The sequence below is a fragment of the Mus caroli genome, chromosome 11 (genome assembly GCF_900094665.2).
Source record: "Mus caroli chromosome 11, CAROLI_EIJ_v1.1, whole genome shotgun sequence".
Taxonomy (NCBI): Eukaryota; Metazoa; Chordata; class Mammalia; order Rodentia; family Muridae; genus Mus; species Mus caroli.
In genome coordinates, this window is record NC_034580.1 from 104,487,476 (window position 1) to 104,508,386 (window position 20,911).

At 40.0% G+C, this 20,911-nt stretch overlaps 1 protein-coding gene across 1 annotated transcript in view; it reads left to right on the top strand.

The window, feature by feature from the left end:
* Cep112 (centrosomal protein 112) overlaps positions 1–20,911 on the top strand; it is a 370,253-nt gene that overhangs the window by 103,953 nt on the left and 245,389 nt on the right. The window contains exon 15 of the mRNA XM_029484236.1: positions 15,493–15,600. Within this exon, the coding sequence (XP_029340096.1) occupies positions 15,493–15,600 (108 nt within the window). The remainder of the gene's footprint in view (positions 1–15,492; positions 15,601–20,911) is intronic.

Consider the following 20,911-nt stretch of genomic DNA (forward strand, 5'->3'; position numbering starts at 1 on the left):
AGTGGATGCTCACAGTCATCTATTAGATGGAACACAGGGCCCCCAATGGAGGAGCTAGAGAAAGTACCCAAGGAGATGAATGAGTCTGCAACCTGATGGGTAGAACAACAGTATGACCTAACCAGTACCCAGAGCTCTTGTCTCTAGCTGCATATGTAGGAGAAAATTGCCTAATCGGCCATCATTGAGAAGAGAGGCCACTTGGTCTTGCAAACTTTATATGCCCCAGTATAGGGGTACACCAGGGCCAAGAAGTGGGAGTGGGTAGGTAGGGGAGCAGGGTGGGGAGCGCATAGGGGACTTTTGGGATAGCATTTGAAATGTAAGTGAAGAAAATATCTAATAAAAAAAATTGAAAAACAAAAGAATATGAAGTGAATGGAATTCCCAAAAGAAGGTGTGTAGGGGTATGTGTGTGTGTGTGTATTATTTTATAGCATACATACATGTTATTAAATACAAATTTAAACTTGAAAAGGCTGAGAAATGGCTCAGGTTGTGCAGTGCTTTTCACAGAAGCATGAATCCCTCCATCTTGACCCCTGGCAACCGTGTAGAAGCCATTCAGTCACACATTTCTGTGTTTCCTGTCCAGGGGTCAGGCATGGGAAAGAGACAGAGATATTAAATCTCTAGAGCTTGCTGGCCAGCCTAGCTAGTTGAACTGGTGGACTCTAGGTTCAGTGAGAGAGAGAGACCCTGTCTCAAAAAGTAGTGTGGAGGTGGGGTTGAGAGATGGCTTAACCAACAAGAGCATTGGGACCTGGTTCAATTCCCATCTCCCACACAGCAGCTCACAGTCAACTCTAATTCCAGTTCTAGAGAATTCAACACCCTCTTCTGGCCCTGGAGGACAATATATATATATGTGGGGTATAGACATAAATGCAGGTAAAACATCCATATGCATACAATAAGATAAAACCTGTAGGCGGGACATGACTTAGAAAGATACCTGATCTTGTCTATTTTGTACTTGCTTGTGCACACAATACAGATGGATGTGGACACATATATTCTTCCCATTAACAAATTAACATGCAAATTCCAATTAAACTAACAAGGCTTAATAGACAGATTCATAGGACTAGGAGAAATAGCCTACTGGTCCCACAGTGGGTAGCCTGGTTGAGACTGTGAGACCTGGTTGGGTATCAGCATAGCAGTGGGGAAGCGATTGCGGATACTGAGAAGAGCAAAGTGTATAAGGCTCTTTGTCACTAATATGTGAAACTCATAAGATTCTGAAACGAAGGAAACAAAGCTTACACTAATCTGGAAACCTGAAGCCTGGTATGGTGGTACATAGCTTTAAACCTAGCACTCTGGAGGCAGAGGCAGGTGAATCTCTGATGATGAGGCCAGCTTAATCTATGCAGTGAGTTCCAGAATAGCCAGGGCTACATAGAGAGACTCTGACAGAAAAAGAGAGAGGGTGGATGAGGGGGAGGGAGGGAGGGAGGGATGAAGGGAGGGAGGGTAGAGGAGGGGGGAAGGGCAGGGGAAAAGGGATCAGGCCGGTGAGATAGCTGATTTTGATTTCTAGAAAGGTGGAAGGAGAGAACAGCACCACAAAGCTACCCTCTGACCTCCATACATACCGCTCCCAGCATGCACGCACACACACACACACACACACACACACACACACACACACACACACACGATATGGTTTTAAAAAAACTTGATTAAAATTTATGTTCTCTTTCTGTTGTAATGGTTTTATTGGGTGTCAATGTTTTAAGATTTTAAGTAGAGAAAAACAAACAAGCAAAACAATGAAGACTAATTCAGCTTTGTAAAGTTTACTTGATTGTGGAGTTTTTTTTTTTTTCTTAAGTTTATAGAACCAGGTACCATAGTGGAGTAACATTGGTTCATAATCCACAGCACCCCATTCTCATAATGTGGTGAGTGAGTGGCTTTATTAACCAAAGAGATAGGAGTGACAAACAGCCATTTCCACACTTTACCACTTTGCCTGCTGCCTTCTTTGGGTATTACATGGCAGCCTTCAGCCTGTGATTGGCTAAGGTCGCTGTGGTGACTCACTTCTACTCTGCTGCTTACAGATGGCCTATAGTCTCAGGTTAGCTTAGAACCTGCTTCTACAACTGACACTGTAGATGGGAATTCCTTTGCACCAAACTTTGTTTAGGTATGAATACTGGTTTAAGCCGGTTTATGGTTTCAACAACATATAGGCACTAAACCATTAATTATCTAGATGCACATTTTATAAATATCTTGAGAAGGTAATTGCAGAACCTGAGAGGGAATATTGCAGAGAATGGGAGCAGAGGACAATGCAGTATCCAGATGACAGCAGAGTAGTACACTCCTGTACTTGTAAACATTGACAGGTGAAATGCTTCTGTTTAATGGGTAGCATTAACAGACCTAAGTCTACAATATGTTTTTACAAAAGACACAACTGGAGTAAAATAACCAAAAATTTTTGTTAAAAGGATGATGAAAATGTTTCACTTATTTTCAGGGGAAATAAAGGAGAACTGTAATGAAGCATCATACAAATTAGAATGAATACAATTCAGTAAACTGGATCAAAAGGCTTATATTTGTGTGTCAAAGGCAGGACTGCTTCTGTCCCCTTGTTTGGAAAGGTGTGAGCGACACACAGAGAGGTCACAGTCATCATGAACTTTCACATTTTTTTCTTGCTACTTGAGATTAACCAGATGAATTTTCTACTTTCTACTATGTAGAGACAACACATTAAATTTTTACTCTTGTAAATCAGTTATGAAATTTAGTAGACCATATACAAAACTTCATTTATTTCTAAAACTTGACATATCAAAAAAGACATGTTATTTACCACAATGTAATGAAACGGGAAATTCAGTTTGAACTGAAACTCCCACATTGACTTTGCCAAAATGAAAGGGGTTTGCTCTCTAAAGACTCCAATAAATTACAACAAAAGGAAAGACTGGGGAATGGGGAAGATATTTTAATTTCTACATTTAAAAGAATTTGAGTGTAAAATATGAAAGATATCAATACAACTCAATAAAAAGACAAATATCCCAATCAAAAATAGGCAAAGAATCATAGAGACACCTCAAAGAAGATATACTAATGACATTAAGTAAGCATGGGGAAAGATGGCAGATAATCTCTCTAATGAGATATTTGATTGGCTAGAATAATAAAGATGAGCAGATGAGAAGCGTGATACAGTGGAGCTCTTATATGTTGTTAGGAAACATGTAAAGTAGTGTTGTTGTTTTAGAAGATTGCCAGTTAATTAAACAGCTAAATATATTGTATGTCAGGGATTCTTGAATTTAATGAAGAGAAGTAAAAACAGGTATAGACAAGAACTTATGGACAAATATTGACAACAACTTTCTTCACAAATGTCCCAAACTTCAATAATTCAAATACTACTCAACAAATAAAAGGATTATCAGGAGCTGATAAATAATATTCAGAGCAATCAAAAGGATTGGGTTATTGATAATTCTCAACAAATGGATGTCCCAAAACCTGTGGATGAAAGAATATAAAACCAGAAAAGACTATACTGAATGCTTTTTAACCACTGAATTCTGTTAGATTGCTTCAGACCATGTTGAGGCTTCTTTAAATCTCACAACAACTTAATGCATTTCAGAGCCAGGGGTCTTGTCTCATTCTTTGGGAAAAATTTTATTTTGTATGAGTTGGAAAGTTTTCTATCATGCCAAATTGTTTTTGATTGTGCCACTTGGGTGAATTTGAGACTTGGTGGTGATTTTAGTCACCCACACTCAGTGACTGCAGGTCCTCATGGAACATCCCAGACCAGGCAATGTGCTTGGCCACAAGAGCAGCCTCAGTCAATGGGAGAGGATTCCAATGATGCTCAGTGGGGATTTCAGTCTCATTATTGTAACTTAGAAAGAAATGACAAAACAAATCGGGGAAACACATATTTGAAAGTTAAACAATAGACTTTTAAAAATAATTCATGGGTCAAGGCAAAACAAAGAAAATAGAATATTTTGACCAGATTTAAAGCAAAAATTGTGACACATCAAAATGTTTTCAGTTCAGGTAAAGCAGTGAGTAAAGAAAAATGTATAACTTGACGCACCCATGTGCAAAGAGAAGATTCTGAAGCCACCATGGTCACCTTCACCCTAAGAACAGAGAAAAGGCAAAGCAAGTGTGTGTGTGTGGAGAAGCAAGGAAGAAAGCGGAGAGGAAACAGTGAAGGAGTAGATTCAGCAGCGTGGGGACAGTCAGTCCATCCCAAGCGACACCTTGGAAACACTGTCAGAATGGGCTAAAGTTATACTTAGGAGCAAGGGAAAGGAGAGCCGGGGACAGTCGAGGATGAGGAGCAAGGACACCTCTGTGGACTGATGTAATGTGGGTAGGAAGGAAAAGAGAAGTTACTTGGCTACATAAGAGGCACAAGTCCCCAATTATGATTTTTCTGCAGATAACATGTTTTTCTTTTATTAATTTTTACTTATTAAAAATGTAAGGACGTATATTCAGAGTCACAGCTCACTCCACATATTCTTCTCACTTCACCCCCCACCTAATCTCCTTCATCCTCTAGATTAAGTTTCTTTAGACTCTCATGTCAGTACACACACACACACACACACACACACACACACACACACACACACTTTTATGTCTGTATCTAGTCAAAGACCCATGAATGAGACATATATATTTGTTTTGTTTTTCACTTATAAGACAATGGCTGGTTGTATCCATTCTCCAGCAAACAGCATTCACTCTTCTGGTTTTTTTGGGGGGTATTATTTTTATTTTTTTTACAATCTTGTTATTGCCTCCTCCCAGTCCACCCTCCTACAGTTCCTCATCCTATTCCTTCTTTCCCCTGCCTCCAAGAAGATATCTTCCCCCTCCATCTCCACCTCTCCACTAGGCCTCCCCCCTCCCTGGGGCCTCAAGTCTTTTCAGAGTTAGGCTTGCATCTTCTCCCACTAAGGCCAGACCAGGCAGTCAGTCCTCTGCTGTATATGTGTGTGTGTATGTGTGTGGTGGGGTAGCGGGGAGGAGGCTCTGACCAGCTCTTGTATGCTGCCTTGTTGGTAGCTCAGTGTCTGAGAGATCTCGAGGGTTCTGGTTAGTTGACCCTGCTGGTCTTCCTATAGGGTCACCCTCCTCCTCAACTTCTTCCAGCCTTTCCCTAATTCATCCACAGGGGTCCCTGACTTCAGTCCAATGGTTGGGTGTAAGTATCTGCATCTGTCTCAGTCAGCTGCTTGTTGGGTCTTTCTGAGAACAGCCATGCTAGGCTCCTGTCTAAGCACACCATAGCATCAGTAATAGTGTCAGGCTTTGGAGCCTCCCCTTGAGATAGATCCCAAGTTGGGCCTGTCACTGGACCACCTTTCCCTCAGTCTCTTAAATTTTTGTCCCTGCAGTTGTTAGACGGGAACAATTCTAGGTCTTAAGTTTTGACTGTGGGATGGCAACCCCATCCCTCCACTTGATATCCTGCCTTTCTACTGGAGATGAACTCTACAAGTTCCCTATGCCCATTGTAGGGCATTTCATCTAAGGTCCCTCCCTTTGAATCCTCAGAGTCTCTCACCTCCCAGGTCTCTGATACATTCTAGAGTGCCCCACCCCCAGGTTGAATATTTCCATTCATTCTGCTGGCCCTCAGGGCTTTTCTCCTGTCTCCACCTCCATACCTGGTCATGTTCCCCTTTTTCCCTCTCCCACCCAGATCCTTCCCTCCCTCTGTTTTCTTCTCCCTCCCAAGTGGGATTCTGAAGCACCCTCACTTGGGTCTTTCTGCATGGTAAGCCTCTTGGGTTCTGTGGGTTGTACGCTAGGTATTCTGTACTCTTTTGTCTAATATCCACTTATTAGTGAGTACATAGCACGAATGTCCTTTTGGGTCTGAGTTACCTCACTCAGGATGATATTTTCTAGTTCCAACCATTTGCCTGCAAAACTCAGGATGTCCTTGTTCTTAATAGCTGAATGTTATTACATCGTGTAAATAAACCACATTTTCTGTATCCATTCATCCATTCATCCAATGTGGGACATCTGGGTTGTTTCCAGCTTCTGGCTATCACAGATAAGGCCACTATGAACATAGTGAAGCCCAAGTGGTATGGTAGGTCATCTTTTGGTTATATGCTCAGGAGTGGTATAGCTGAGTCTTTAGGTAGATCTATTTCCAACTTTCTGAGGAACGTCCAGATTGATTTCCAAAGTGGTTGCACCAGTTTGCAATCCTATCAGCAATGGAGGAGTGTTCCTCTTTCTCCACATCGTTGCCAACATGTGCTGTCACCTGAGATTTTGATCTTAGCCTTTCTGATTGGTGTAAGGTCGAATCTCAGGGTCAGTTTGATTTGCATTTCCCTTAAAGAAATGTTCAAAGTCCTTAGTCATCAGGGAAATGCAAATCATTTCACTCCTCTTTATTGATGAACGCAGCTCCACTCTGTATACCACAGTTCTGTCTTCATCTTTCTGTTAACATACACTTCGGCTTTTCTGTAACTTAGCTATTGTGGTCAGTGCTACACTAACCATGGATATGCTGGAAGTTCTTTGGTGTGTGTGTTCATTAGAGTCTTTCAGGTGTACACCCAGAAGAGGAGCTAGCCCACGAGGCAGTTCTTTTTATAGTCTACATATTATTCTTTGTCAGATATAAGCTAGGAAAGACACCACTCCATTCTGTCTCTCACCTTGTTGGCCTCCTTTGCTGTGCGAAGACTTTTCATTTCATACAGTCCTGTTTGCCAACTTTCCCTTTTCCTTCCTGCTCTGTTGAAGTCATCTTCATCAAGCTCTTGCCTGTGCCTATATCCTGAAATGTTTCTTCCTGGTTTCTTCAACACTTTCAGTTCTTAAATTACAGGCTTCCATCCATTTAGTTGATTTTTGTGTGAGCTGAGAGCCTGGATTCTAGTTATATTTTTCTTCTACTTGTGGGCATCCAGTTTTTCTGGCACCATTTGTTAACAAGGTTGTCAAACACTATGTTGCTGGAGCTGGGGTCCTCTATCCTGTCCCACTTGTGTGCGTTTCTGTTTTTGTTACTTGTTGCTCAGTGGTGTTATTTGAGAAAAGGCATTGTGGGGTGTCCAACATTGCTCTCTTTTCTCAGGATTGCTCTGGCTATCTGGGGTCTTAATGCTGCCATAAAGGACTTTAGGGTTTGTTTTCCTATGTAAGAGTAATCTCATTGGACTTTCGATGCAGTTTGTAGTGAATCTGTGGTTTGCTTGTAGAAATATAGGCATTTTCACAATATTCTGTCCATTCATGAGAATTTGAGTTCTTCATCATGTCTTCTTCATTTTCTTTCCTCATTGTTTTACAATTTTCATTGTAGATATCTTTCACTTCTTAGATTTATTTGCCAGTATTTTATTTATTTTTAAGCTGTTGTGAGATTGTTTTCCTGATTTCTTTCTTGGAGAGCTCATTTGGGGGGATGGAAAATTACTGTTTTTTATTTCTTGATATTGGATACCGTTGCTGCTTTGCCAAAGGTGTATCAGTGCTGTGACATTTATGGTGCATCTTTGTGGTCTTCTGTGTGTATGACAGGTAGAGATGAACTTTCTTCTTGTTGTTAGTATTCAAGGCCTAGGATTGTGCTGGATAACAGTTGGGGAAGTGGACACCATCGTTCTAGACCTGGTTTCATCAGAAATACTTTGGTTTTACCTGTTTGGTATAATATTACCTACAGGTTTGTTGTATATAGCCCTTATTATCATGAGACATGTGTCTCTTAATAATTTCTTCAGGACTTCTATTATGAAGAGATGTATGATGATTTTTTTAGAAATTGAGGTGATCATGAGATATTTTCTCTTTGATTCCGCTAATTTACATATACTGAACCATCTTTATGATTAAACCTAAGTTAATCAATTGTGAATGACTTTTTAAATATGATAATTAAATTTGAGAAATTTTGCATTGTTATTCAGCAGAAAGATTAACTTTTTATTTATTTGTAATGTGCCTGTGTGTATTTATGTATGTGTCTTTACTTTGTTTGGGTAATAAGGTAATAGCAGCTTGGCAAAATATATAGCAGAACTGAAAGCCCTGACAATAGTGTAATCTCAGGAACCATTATAGTTATTATAATTTAATTATTTCATTTTTAAGGTTATAGTTGCATCACTTTTACCTTCCCTTTCTTCTTTCCAAATCCCCTCACAGAACCCTGCTTGCCTTCTTTTTTCATTAATTTCATGACCCCCTTTTTACTTAATTGTTGTTACGTATGTGTGTGTGCACATTCATATATATATACATGAATATATATCTTTTCCATCTATTCAGTGTTACTTGTGTGTATATATGCACATTATTATTTTGTCATCTGACATTTTATATTTTGAGAGGAAGTACATGTATAAATTATACATCCACACAGTGCATTTCCATCATACTCACCAACCATTCTAACCCTCATGTTCTTGCTGGATCTTCCCATTCACATCACCCTCCCAATTTCATCATTTCTTTGTCCCCATGTCTCACTCCCCCTCTTCTTCATAACACTCTGCATTCAGTTAAATGCTGAATGCCCATAGATTAAGGGTAAGGCTATCCACTGGAACATCATCAGCTCACAGAGACTGCACAAAAAGGAAACCGGCGTTCTCTCCCCTAGCAGCACCGACTCTCATTAGGTCCCATGATGGAATATTGATTGGTTTTATCTTGTGCAGGAAACCACAGCTGCTATGATCTCATTTATACAGCAGAAAACACTGAATTGTTGTAGTCTTCCCTGACTTATGGCTTGTACAGTCTTTCCACCCTCTTTCTGCAATGTTACCTGAGCTTTGTGAATAGGTAGTGTGACATATATTTCCATGTATAGGTGAGCCATCCACCAACACTCATTCTCTGAAGTTTGACCAGTTATGAGTCTCTTTATTAACTGCAGTCCACTATACAAAGATGCTTCTCTGGTGAGGACTAAGAGCTGCACTAATCTATGGCTATAGAGATCCATATTTGGAAGGTAATAGTAGTAGTCTTCACCGTAGGGGCCTTTGAACTCTCCAGCTATAGGTTCTTGGCCAGATTAACAGTAACAGCTATGACTTTCCTCCTGTGGAGTGGACCAGAAAGCACTTGGCTACCCCATAACATACATGCCACTCTTGAGATATAGACATATCTTGCCATGCCAGTTCAGTCATAGAGTCCACAGCTGGGTCTGACTGTGGAACCATTATTTTAATAACCTTACCCATACATAAAATGAGGTAGCCATCAAATGTGGATAGTTAGAGATGACAGGTAGCATTTGGAGATTTGATTTTGGAAATACTATGTCTATTGGATCACTCCTCAGACCATCTCTGTTCTGCGCTATGCCAGGCTCCAGTTTCCAACTCCACCACACCTGCCAGACCACTGTTAGAATCCATGTGCTTACCTTCTCTTCTCATGTCTCTCTGAGCTGAGTGAGCTCACACAGGGCCCTAAGTAGTGCATGCTTCTGGTATCCTGTTACGTTTCCACATTCCGTCTCCATGGCCTGATTTCAAGGGAAGTGCTTGCCAAGCCTGGGTTGCTGGGTGGGGTTAATTCACACTTTTGAATACTAATAGTGATGACACAAGCAGGATGTTCTTTTGGTTGTCTCTTGTTGAAGGAATGGTTTCTATTACATAGAGTTTCCAAGTAGAATCAGATTTCCGAGATAAGAAAGCACCATTTGTATGAGTACTAAGGGATTCCATGTGTGATGGAAACCTTACAGCTAGCTCTTTCACATATCAATCAAGTGATTCCTACTGGGGGACTTGAATAAATGTTAAACAAAATGTTAAAATATATATGGAAATACATGCTAGATTAGAATCTCCCATTCAGGATTATCAATTATATAAATTGTATGTGGATGGTATAGATTAAATCCTACAGGAGAATAAAGCAGAAGATTTACCTAGGACTTAGGTTTTTAATCTCTATTTAGCTAGGCATATAAACAATTATTTATTTAGCTTTCTGCTACTTTTTTCTTTTTTACCTGTGTAGGTTTGTTAATGTATGGATATGCATACAGTTTGTGCATATATGTGGAAATGCGTGTGTATGGGTGCAGAGGTTTGAGGTTGATGTCAGAGGTCACCCTTAATGGCACTGCCACCTTATTCATTGAGGCAGGCTCAATCAAATTGCAGCTCACTGTTATGGTTAGTTGTGCTAACCAGCATCCTCTGGGGACCTTCTGTCTTATTCTGAGGCCTTAGTCATGGCTACTACCTCCACCCAACATTATTGAGGTTCTAAAGATACAAACTCTGCTCTTCCTACTTGTGGGGCAAGCATGTCAAGCACTGAGCCTTCTTCCAAGCCATACTTGCTGGCATTTGTACCTATCTGTTGACCGGTCTGTGTGTTTCAATGTTTTTGTATCTAGCTATGTATATATATCTTAAAATAGTTAAAGACAATTTCTTAGCACCTTTCTAAATATTTGGTAAGTATGATAAAGCATATTTTTAGCCTAAATTATATAACTTTGTAATTGTACAACCTAGATTGTGCGTGTCATATTACTGATGAAGTAATGGTGCACAGCACTTTAACTGGAGAAAGACCAGTTACTTTTTATTACTGTAGTTGATGGAACATGCTATGTGATCATCCATTGTCCATTCTTCCTTCTTCCTAGAACCAGATCTCATTTAGGGAATCAGTAGTCATCCATTTAAAGACACTTCTGTCATAGAAAGTGGTGAATATTTAATGCACTTCAAAGGAATAAGATGCAAATAGGGCAATTAAGTTGCTACTGACAGGAATTTAGGCTTCCAGAAGTTCAAGGGGGGAAAGAGTTTGTTTTGGCTTACAGTTTGAGGCACAGTCCGTCACTGTGGGGAAGGTGTGGCAGCAGGCAGCTAAGTCACCTGACCATATTGTGTCCTCAGAGTGCAGAGGAGCAGAAATGCTGGAGCTCAGCTTGGGTTCTCCCTTTCTTCCTGTTTATTTAATCTGGGACCCCAGCCTGGGAGATGATTTTACCCACACTGAGGGTGGGTCTCTTCAGTCGGTTCTTGTATAGCATCATTACAGACATGCACAGAAGTGTCTTTTAGGTGATTCCAAGCCTATAACGTTGACAATAAGGATAGATCATCATACTCTGGCTTAAAAGAGGACTCTGAGCTAAGTCATGCCCTTTTCCTTCTCTCCTTTCCTTCACCCTCTGCCCTCCCCTTCCCAGATGTCCAGAACTAAAGAGATCATTTTGCAACTGCCAGAGCAATGTTGAAATGCAGCAGCTGTGACCCTGACAGCTTTGACCTCTAGATGGTTACTCTTGACCTTTCTTACATTGGGAAACAATTAAGTTCCAGAGTACACTGTTGAAGCCCTGGGTACCTGGATTTTCTCTAAAGTATTCCTTCCTTTGGCAAGGAATAAGTCTGAGGATCCTGTCAGGAAGATCCCAGTGGCCTTCACCACTTCTAGTTCTTGCTTCCGCATGCAGAAATGCATGCAGTCCTACTCCTGCTCCTGGGTGGGCTGCCAGACTGTATTCTTGGTTTTTCTTGAAGCCAGAGATACACAATAAAGGAGTTCTTGCTTCCCTTTGGTTTTGTTTGAAGTGAATGGAATTTGGAATGATGATGTGTGAGGAAGCAGAATCCTTTGTAGTTATGGCAACTGAGAACTCTAGTTTTAGATAAGCTTTGTACGGCTTGTTTTCTATTCTGCTTAAATTGCAGAGGAGGAATGGAGTGGGGTTTGGCATTCTCGGTCAGTGTGAATTTAAAGTGAAAAATATTTCATTTTTACTTACTAGCCATTGTTATTTACTTTGGTTTTTTTTCTTTTTTATTGGATAGTTTATTGATTTACATTTCAGATGTTATCCCCTTTCCTGGTCCCCACCCATTGTGGAAACCCCCTATTCTATTCCCCTTTCCCCTCCTTCTTTGAGGATATTCCCCCACCCACCTACCCACTCCCGAGTCCCTGCCCTGGCTTTCCCCTACACTGGGGCATAGAGCCCTCACAGGACCAAGGGCCTCTCCTCCCATTGCTGCCCAACAAGGCCATCCTTTGCTACATATGCAGCTAGAGCCATGGATCCCTCCATGTGTGCTCTTTGGTTTGTGGTTTAGTCCCTGGGAGCTCTGGTGGTTTGGTGGGTTGATATTGTTGTTCTTCCTATGGGGTTGCAAACCCCTTCAGCTCCTTCAGCCCTTTCTCTAACTCCTTCATTGGGGACCCCGTGTTCAGTCCAATGGTTGGCTTTGAGCATCCACCTCTATATTTGTCAGGCTCTGGCAGAGCCTCTCAGGAGATAGCCATAACAGGCTCCTGTCAGCGAACACTTCTTGGCGTCCACAATAGTGTCTGGGTTTGGTGTCTGTATATGGGATGGATCCTCAGATGGGACAATCTCTAGATGGCCTTTCCTTCAGTCTCTGTTCCACACTTTGTCTCTGCATTTTCTCCCATGAATATTTTGTTCCCCCTTTAAGAAGGACTGAAGCATCCACACTTTGGTCTTCCTTCTTGAGTGTCATGTGGTCTTTGAATTGTATCTTGCGTATTCGGAGCTTTTGGCCTACTACCCATTCATCAGTGAGTGCCTACCATGTGTATTCTTTTGTGATTGGGTTACCTCACTCAGTATATTTTCTTGTTTCATCTATTTGCCTAAGAATTTCTTAACATTTGTATTTTTAAAAGTCTTTTTGTATGTTTTAATTGTTTTCTATTCTGATTACAGACAATATTGCTTACATAAAGTGCTAATTTTTATTTTACATCTTTACATATTTTCAGTTTTAAAATGTATTTACGTTTAATATTCTATCTGTACTGCAGTGATAAGAAGCAAGAATCTGTGTCATGTAATGTTTGTCTGAAAGCTGCCAATCAGATCAGGTCTGCGCCTGCCTGCCCTCTCACCTTCCTTGGTCCTTTACTTTCTTTATTCTTTCACTCACTCATAAGAAAGCTTTTAGTCTCAAAATATGGTAATTTCCTTATTTCTTCAGTTCACAAGCCACAGTCATGTGTTTATGGCGTGTCAGTTCACATCTTTCTGCCATGCAGTTTGCAGCAGCAGGAGAGTTACAATCCTTGTCACCTCCCTTCTCTGCATAGTGCTTGATGATTGTGACTCTGTGCTGTGGCCTGCAGTCCCTCCTAGTGCTGCAGATTACTAGACCTCAGTCCTTTTGTCACTGAAGCTTTGTCCTGGACAACATGGCCTAATGCTTTCCCCTCCCCGTGGTCTCTGGTAACTACCACTGTCCTTTCTGTCCCATGAGCTTGACTTTGTCAGATTTTACACGTAGGTGAGGATATGCATTCTGTCTTCCTGAACTTGCTTATTTCATTTAACATGTTACCCCCTCCTGTGTTGTTGCAAATGCCAGGTGCCCTATTTTTTCAAAGACTGAGTAGAATTCTGTTTTGCATGTGTTGTACACTACACGCCTGTGTGCATGCCTGTGAACATGTGGAGATATCTCACATTTTTGCTACTGTGGCTGACTCTACAATAAACAGGGGAGTACAAATATTTCTTCAGCATCTCAAATTCAGTTACCATGGATATATGCACAGTATTTGAATTACTAGATCAAACAATAGCTCTGCTTTCAGTTGTTTAGAAAGCTCCATAGTTTTCTACAGTTACTGTGCTTATTACATCCTGCCAACAGTACCAGAAATTCCTTTTATTCTGCTGCCTCCTCATCACTGTCTTTATCTTTTAAGTAATAATCATTCTGACAGATAGAAGATGCTAATTGTGGTTTTAATTTGCATTTACCTGATCATTGAGGATATTGAACAGTTTTTCATGGATCTGTTGGCCATTTGCATGTCTCCTTTGAGATACATCTGCAAGCCCATTTGCCTGCTTTTAAATGGCTGTATTCTCTTGCTGTTCTGAGGTTGACCCTTTCTGAAATATACTCCATCCAGTGTCAGCAGAATTGTTATAGTAGCTGTAAAGAAACCTTTGCCTTTACATCTGTTTGTTTTGTTGACAGTTCATTTTGTTGCTGTCCCAGTGAATCTTTGCTAAAACTAATGCCAAGAAGCACTGCCCATGTCTACTCCTGGTCGTATTACAATGCTAGATGTAATGTTTACATCTTTCCTCTGTTTTGAATTTTGAGTATATTGTGGGAAAGAATCCAGTTCCACCCTTGTAGGTAGACAACCAATTTTCCAAATGCCATTTTTTGAAGAAATGTCCTTTTCTGTGATCTGGGAAATTCACATCCCAGTGGTCAGTGTGTCTGATTTTCTGCCAGCACCATGCTGTTCTAACTACTGTAGCTTCAATGTATATCTTGTATCAGGTAGTATGATAGTTTCAGCTTTGTTCCTTTCTGCTCAAGATTGCTTAGGCTGTGGGAAGGCTTTTATGGTCCTTTGGAATTTTAGGATTGTTATTATCCAGTTCTGTGAGCACTGTAGTGGAACTTAGTAGGAATGCACTGAATCTGGGGATCTGATTTGGTTGAGATGGACATTTAAAAAGTATTAAGTATTCTAAACAAACAGTACAGGATGCCTTTGTATTGTTATTTTTATTGGTTTCTTTTTTAAGCATTTTATAGTTCTGATATATACATTCGTTAGCTGTTCATTTGAAATTATAACTATTCATTAGACTGTTATGAGTGGGATTTTTTGTTCTTAAATTCTTTTGTTGGTGGCATATATCAACATTCCTGGTGTTAGACTGCTCCTCTGTATTTGACAACTTTATTGAATTAGTTAGTTCTGACAGTTTTTAGTGACATCTTTAAGGGTTTTTATTTGTAAGATCAGAGATGATTTTATTTCTGTTCTTGGTGCACTCTTTCTTTCTCTCAGCATGCCCTTGCTCTGACCAGGACTTCCATAGCTGTGGAGAAAAGGGTGGAAGCAGACATCCTTGTCTAGTGTCTTCAGTTAGAGACCCATCAGCTTTTCACAGTTGAGTGTGATGCTGTTTGGGCACTAACCTTATTATTGTGTTGAGGTGCATTCTCTCTCTGTTGAATTTGTCAAGAATTTCTAATGATAAAAATGTTGACTTTCAGCTACTGTTGCGGGCACACTCCTGTCATCTCAGTAATGGGAGTCTGAAGCAGGGGCACCTGGAGTTCCAGGCCAGCTTAGGCTAAATTTGGAAAAATCACATCTCTTAAGATCCTCTTAAGGAAAGAAAAGGCATTGCGTTTGTTTAATGCTTTTCTTTAAACTCTTGTGGTGAATACATATACTTTTTTCTATTCCTTAATGTATGTTTTATTGTAGTTATAACATTAGAACATATTCAGATGTATAGCAATTTTCATCCCTTTTTGAAATTATCAAAGTATACTAAAATGGTCACCTGTTCCATTCTCTTAACAGCCTTGCTTTTATCACTGATTGTTTAAAGTTTGGGATTTTAAGAGATGGGCAAAATTTAAACTATGAAATACAAGTTTTTAAAAATTTTATTTTTAACTTTCACAGATGGAAAAAGTGGAAGCAGACCTAACTAGATCCAAGTCTCTCCGTGAGAAGCAGTCCAAGGAGTTTCTGTGGCAGCTGGAAGATGTCAAGCAGAGATATGAACAGCAGGTTGGCCTTTCATTTTCATGATAGCGGTTAATTTTTAATAGGAATATAACTCCTCTTTTAATCATCTCTCTATCACAGAAATCTCCATAAAATATAAACATGACCATTAATATATTTGAAGTATTTAAAATAATACATTGTATTGAAACCCAGACAGAAGAGCTTTAATATTCTTCTTAAGGTTATCTCCATGGTGTTATTCTGAACATTTAATTGAAATCTTTATCGTCATTCCTGGCTCCCTCTATCCCTCTATCTTAGAATTTAGAATTTACTCAAACATTACAGGATGGAACTGGAACCTGCTGTGTGCAAGTCTCTGCTAGCATCACTGGGCATTGCTAGTCAAGGAGGCAAGACTCCTTTGCTGATGCACTCTAGATTTTGGTACTCAGTCAATATGTGAGTAAAAGTTGAAGTGACTGAAAAGTGAGTCAAGAGAAGAGAAATATGCTAAGAACTGCCCATAGGCAGGCAGGAGTCTGGTCCTCAGCATGGATAGATGGGTCATTCGAACCCCTGCTGGGAGTTCTCTGGAGCACCAGGAGGGAGCTGCCAAGAGGCCTCTGAGGCACAGCATTCTAAGAAGGGAAACTAGTAAGTTACAAGAACCCATAAAGAGAGTGAGCTGTGGGGACAAGTGACAGTAAGCCCAGGCTAGACAAAACTTTGGAGGAAGGTTCCTAGCTGTGGGAGCAGGGGAGTTAGATACAAGCTATGGTGGAAGGATTTTAGACTTTAAAAATCAAATGTTCTTCTCTTTTTAAAAGTCTCCTAGAATATTTAACTACTATTAATTTTTTATTTATCTAATATGCTTATCCTTAATATCTGGAAAAGCATTAACTGGATTTGTAACTCAGGTTATTAAATTTATTTCTAAAGATATTTGAATCTTTGAAATCTTAAAATAAGCATCATTTTTAAAAGTCTACTTTAAGCTCCATTAAGCTGGTACTAGATCAAAACTAATTAATCCCTTATGATCATTGGATTTTGTTTCCTTTACTAATTGATAGGAATTAGTGGTTTACTTGAATTCAGGAAAAACAAAAAACAACAACAACAACAACAACAAAAAACCCAAGCCTGATCTGCTATGTGTGCTGAGGGTTGTTGTTTTAATCTTAATATATTAGTAAAAATAGATGCCTAGGTTAACTTCTATGGGGATTGTATAATCGCATATGCTTAAAACCCAGTGCATGTGAGTGAGACTTTCTTGTTTAGAATCTGAGTCCCGCTTTTGCTGTGAGAAGGCAACTCATTTCCACCTTTGAGATCTAAGCTGTGGGCAAGGCTTGTTAGCAGATTTTACATCTTTTTAACCTATATCATTTGTGGTTGATGCTGTTGTTTTTATTTCTCTAGAATTTGGCAGATAATTTTGTACCTAAAATCTGTTCTTTATTGAAAAATTGTCTCTTACAACTGTTATTAATATAAATTTATATTAGTATAATATTAACATAATATAATAATTACTAATGTATTATTAATCCTAGTTATGAAATGACCTGCTCATAGTACCAGGCTAAATTGTGTACTAGAGGAGTAAGAACAGTGAGATAAGTGGACTTGATTAAGTAGGAGAGAGGAGGAGAACCTTCCCTACAAAGTATTTACACAAGTGTCCAAAAGGCATGTGTGTGCGCATGTGTACATGTGTGCATGTGCACTTGCTTGCTTACTTATGTGATTGTGTGTGTGTGTGCAAAATTATTTGGAGTAATAGAAAGTTGCAGATAAAAATAAGTAACACTAAATCTATCTGATGCAGTACTGTGTCAAAATATGCAGATTTATATGCTACATTGATAAGAGGAATAAACTACATTTTATCTTATTTGTGTAAAATTAAAGGATATGTATCCACATCATGTAATTAGATATATAAATTCAGCAAAAAATTTTTGGAAGACTATGCATTTCTATGGAGTGAACACAGCCTTGTAGGTTAGGAGTATAATGACTGAATATTTTCTCATCATGCCCTAGGTAGCCCACTGGACTTGGAATTAACAAATCAGCATGCCCATTGCATGGATATTAAAAACAGCAATACCAAAAATCTATAGAAAACACAGAAAATTTATATCACATTTTGAGTGCTTGCTGGTGCCATGACGAACTCCAGACTTACAAATCTGCCTTACCAGGTTTTCTCATACAACACTTTCACCTACTTTTCCAGTCACTGTTCAAATCAAAGAGTGACAGGTTTTCTACTATCTTGTCTTACTTTTCGCCAAAGGTAAATACTACACTGTGGCTCTAGCATCTGTCCCCAAGCCCTTTCTTCTCTCACTGGGGCAGGGTGACCCCTGGTGTGGTGAACACATATGGTTATGTGAAGCTCCTTACCTACTTCCTGGAGTATTGGAGTATGATTATTTTAACAGAAAGCATAGGGCTTTACTATTGAGGTAATATTCCTGTTAAAACAAACATAGACTTTCTGCCTTGTAAAAATGCAAAGCTCTCACTAGTTTCTAACACGAAATTGAACATTTTAAAGATGCTTTGTCTACTTCTGACTGTGGCCTCAGTCCCTGAGGGGCACTAGTCATCATTGCTGCTGCTGGGAGGTTCTTCAAAGTACTTCCCCAGTCAGTCCTTACATCTTATAAGGAAGGCACTAACATTAGAGGAAGTGAGGACATTCTGCCTTCTGGGCCTCAGTTTCCTTCTCTGCGCTTGGTTTTTGAGCTCCTCCCATTAGGGAAGACATCTTACTGGGAGATATAATGACTTTAGAAAAGCAAAGAACAAAATCTTGGGCCAAATGCAGGCACAAAGTGTACAGATGTGGAAGGAGAAACATCAAACACATGGGATAAATGCTCACAAATATCCTGCAAAGCCCAAGCTTGCATTGGGATTTCCTGCTCCTTTCCTGTCTAAGCCATTAGAACAGAAAGACAATTCTAATTGTCTTTTCACAGACTTCATTCACGTTGGAAACAAACAGTCAGCTAGGCATGCTAGGATTTCCTGAACCATGGAAATGTGTTTTTGGCAATTCTACCTTACCACTCTTTAATCTTCTATGTTATATCTTCCCTTTATACTATAAAGCCTTTAAAGAGAAATGTTGTTCAATACATAAACAAGTGGTCACAATTTTCAGGAAGAATAATTGTTTATTGTTAGTGACTGTGAGAAGCATACATGGGGCCATCCCCTAGCAAGGTCATGATTTGAATGATGTGAACCAAAGCTTCTTGGCGACAAACACAGTGGCAGAGACAAGCTGGCCATTCTGCAAGACATGCAAAGGGGAAGTTTCCAGTTAGACAAGTTGGGGCATGGAAGGGGGCTGTTTAATCTACACTGAATAGAAGGCGTGGGGGAGCAGAGAGAGAGAGAGAGAGAGAGAGAGAGAGAGAGAGAGAGAGAGAGAGAGACAGAGGGACAGGGGGACAGAGACAAGGATACACAGAGAGACAGAGACAGAGAGCTTGAGAACCAGTCATTTAGCCAGTGGCCTTTGGTTGTAGAAAGTGTAGGTGGGGCCTTGTCACAGGTTGAGTTGCTTGCTGGAGCAGAGGGACAGGGGCCTTGTTGTAAGTGGAGAGGAAGGGGTGGCATGGATGTTGACACATGAACACATTTATGGTGTTTTGTCACTGGAAGCATGTCTTTTTGAGAGCGGGAGATAATGTTTATTAAGACTAGAGAATTACGGGGGCAGAGATGCTCATTTAACCGGATTGCTCTGGTGGCTGCCAGAGTGATGTAGAATAAGGAGAAAACGTTTCTTCACTATTGAGGCTCCAGATGTGGTTAGTGATGAAGAGTTTGTGAATCTCTCTAAAGTCTTATCAAAATGTACTTTCATATGATTTTTAAAATTCTAGCTGTGTGTAATTTACTGTGCCTTCTGTGTAGCGTGTTGCTAGTTTTCTCTTTGTATTCTATCCACTTTATTCCTTTTGGAAAAGAAAAAAAATTGCTTAGCTTTTCTTTTATATTTGAATTTTTGTTTGTTTTATTTCCAGTGCTGGGATGGAACCCAGGGCTTCATGTATGCTAAGCAAGTTCTCCACTGCTGAGCTATATCCCCGACCTACAATCTATAATGAATAGTTTTTCTTCTAGAACATATTGTTCCTACAGGCTGAAGGAGAAGAACTCTATTTCTAGCCATTAAGTTTTCAAAGTCTAAGATCTAAGTAGTTGAGGCTACTGGGCCTTGGGCGTGTGGACAAGCCAGGTGTGTGGGTTTGGAGACACAGGCTTTAGAAAGGCAAAGCATGCTGTCTTCCTTTTATTGTGTGTTGTTAAGCGTAGGGAGCAGCTGAGGTTCTCTCACTTAGCTTAGAGAACGATAAAAAGGATGTGAATTGGGGATAAGAGTGAGGGCACTGTCCAGAGTATGGAATATGTTTGTTTCATTCATTTCACGTTTCTCCCTGGATAATAACTCCTTGCCTTGTCTTATTAGTAAAATATGAACTGGAATCAGTGGTTTCTCATTTATTAATTCCTGTTTATAGAGAAGATGCTTTCATTAATCATTGTTTCAAAGGGCTAGGATATGGCAGTGAAGAATTTCTTGATTTGAAATTGTATTGTGTTAAAATGAGGCAGTGACCATTGTTTTCACAGTCCATAAAGCTGGATCTTGTGACTGTGAGGGAAGGGGTGTTTTACGTGAAGAGTTATTGTTAGGTAGGATGGCAGCAGAGGACTATAATGAACTGACACTTGACCTTCTCCCTGAGGGAAGTGAAGGAAGAGCTCACTGCACAGCCTGAGGTGAGAGAATCCTATTCTAGGCAGTTATCAGAGCTTTCTGAGGCTGGAGCAGGTTGCTCTGGCTGCAGTGGAGTGAGCTGGGAAAGGCTCTGTAGCAGTGAAGTCAAAAGGTCTGTCCTGCCTGGTGCTACAATAAACTGTATAGAGCTTAGATTTCACTCCAAGTACAATGAGAAACTATGGGAACATTTGAGCAAGATCTGCTGTCTGTGGTTGGTTTGTTTTTTTTTCCAAGTATTTTTGTGGCTTCTGTAGTGGAGGAAGGAAAAGAAGCAGAGAAATACATTTGGAGATGGTAGTGGTAGTCTGGTAAGAGACCATTCTCCAGTGCCTGGCAAATTCAGAAGTGGATGCTCAAATCATCCATTGGACGGAGCACAAGGTCCCCAATGAAGGAGCCAGAGAAAGTACCCAGGGAGCTGAAGGGGTCTGAAGCCCCATAGGAGGAACATCAATATGAACTAACCAGTACTCCCAGAGCTCCTTGGAACTAAACCACCAATCAAAGAAAAAACTTGGTGGAACTTGTGGTTCTAGCAGTATATGTAGC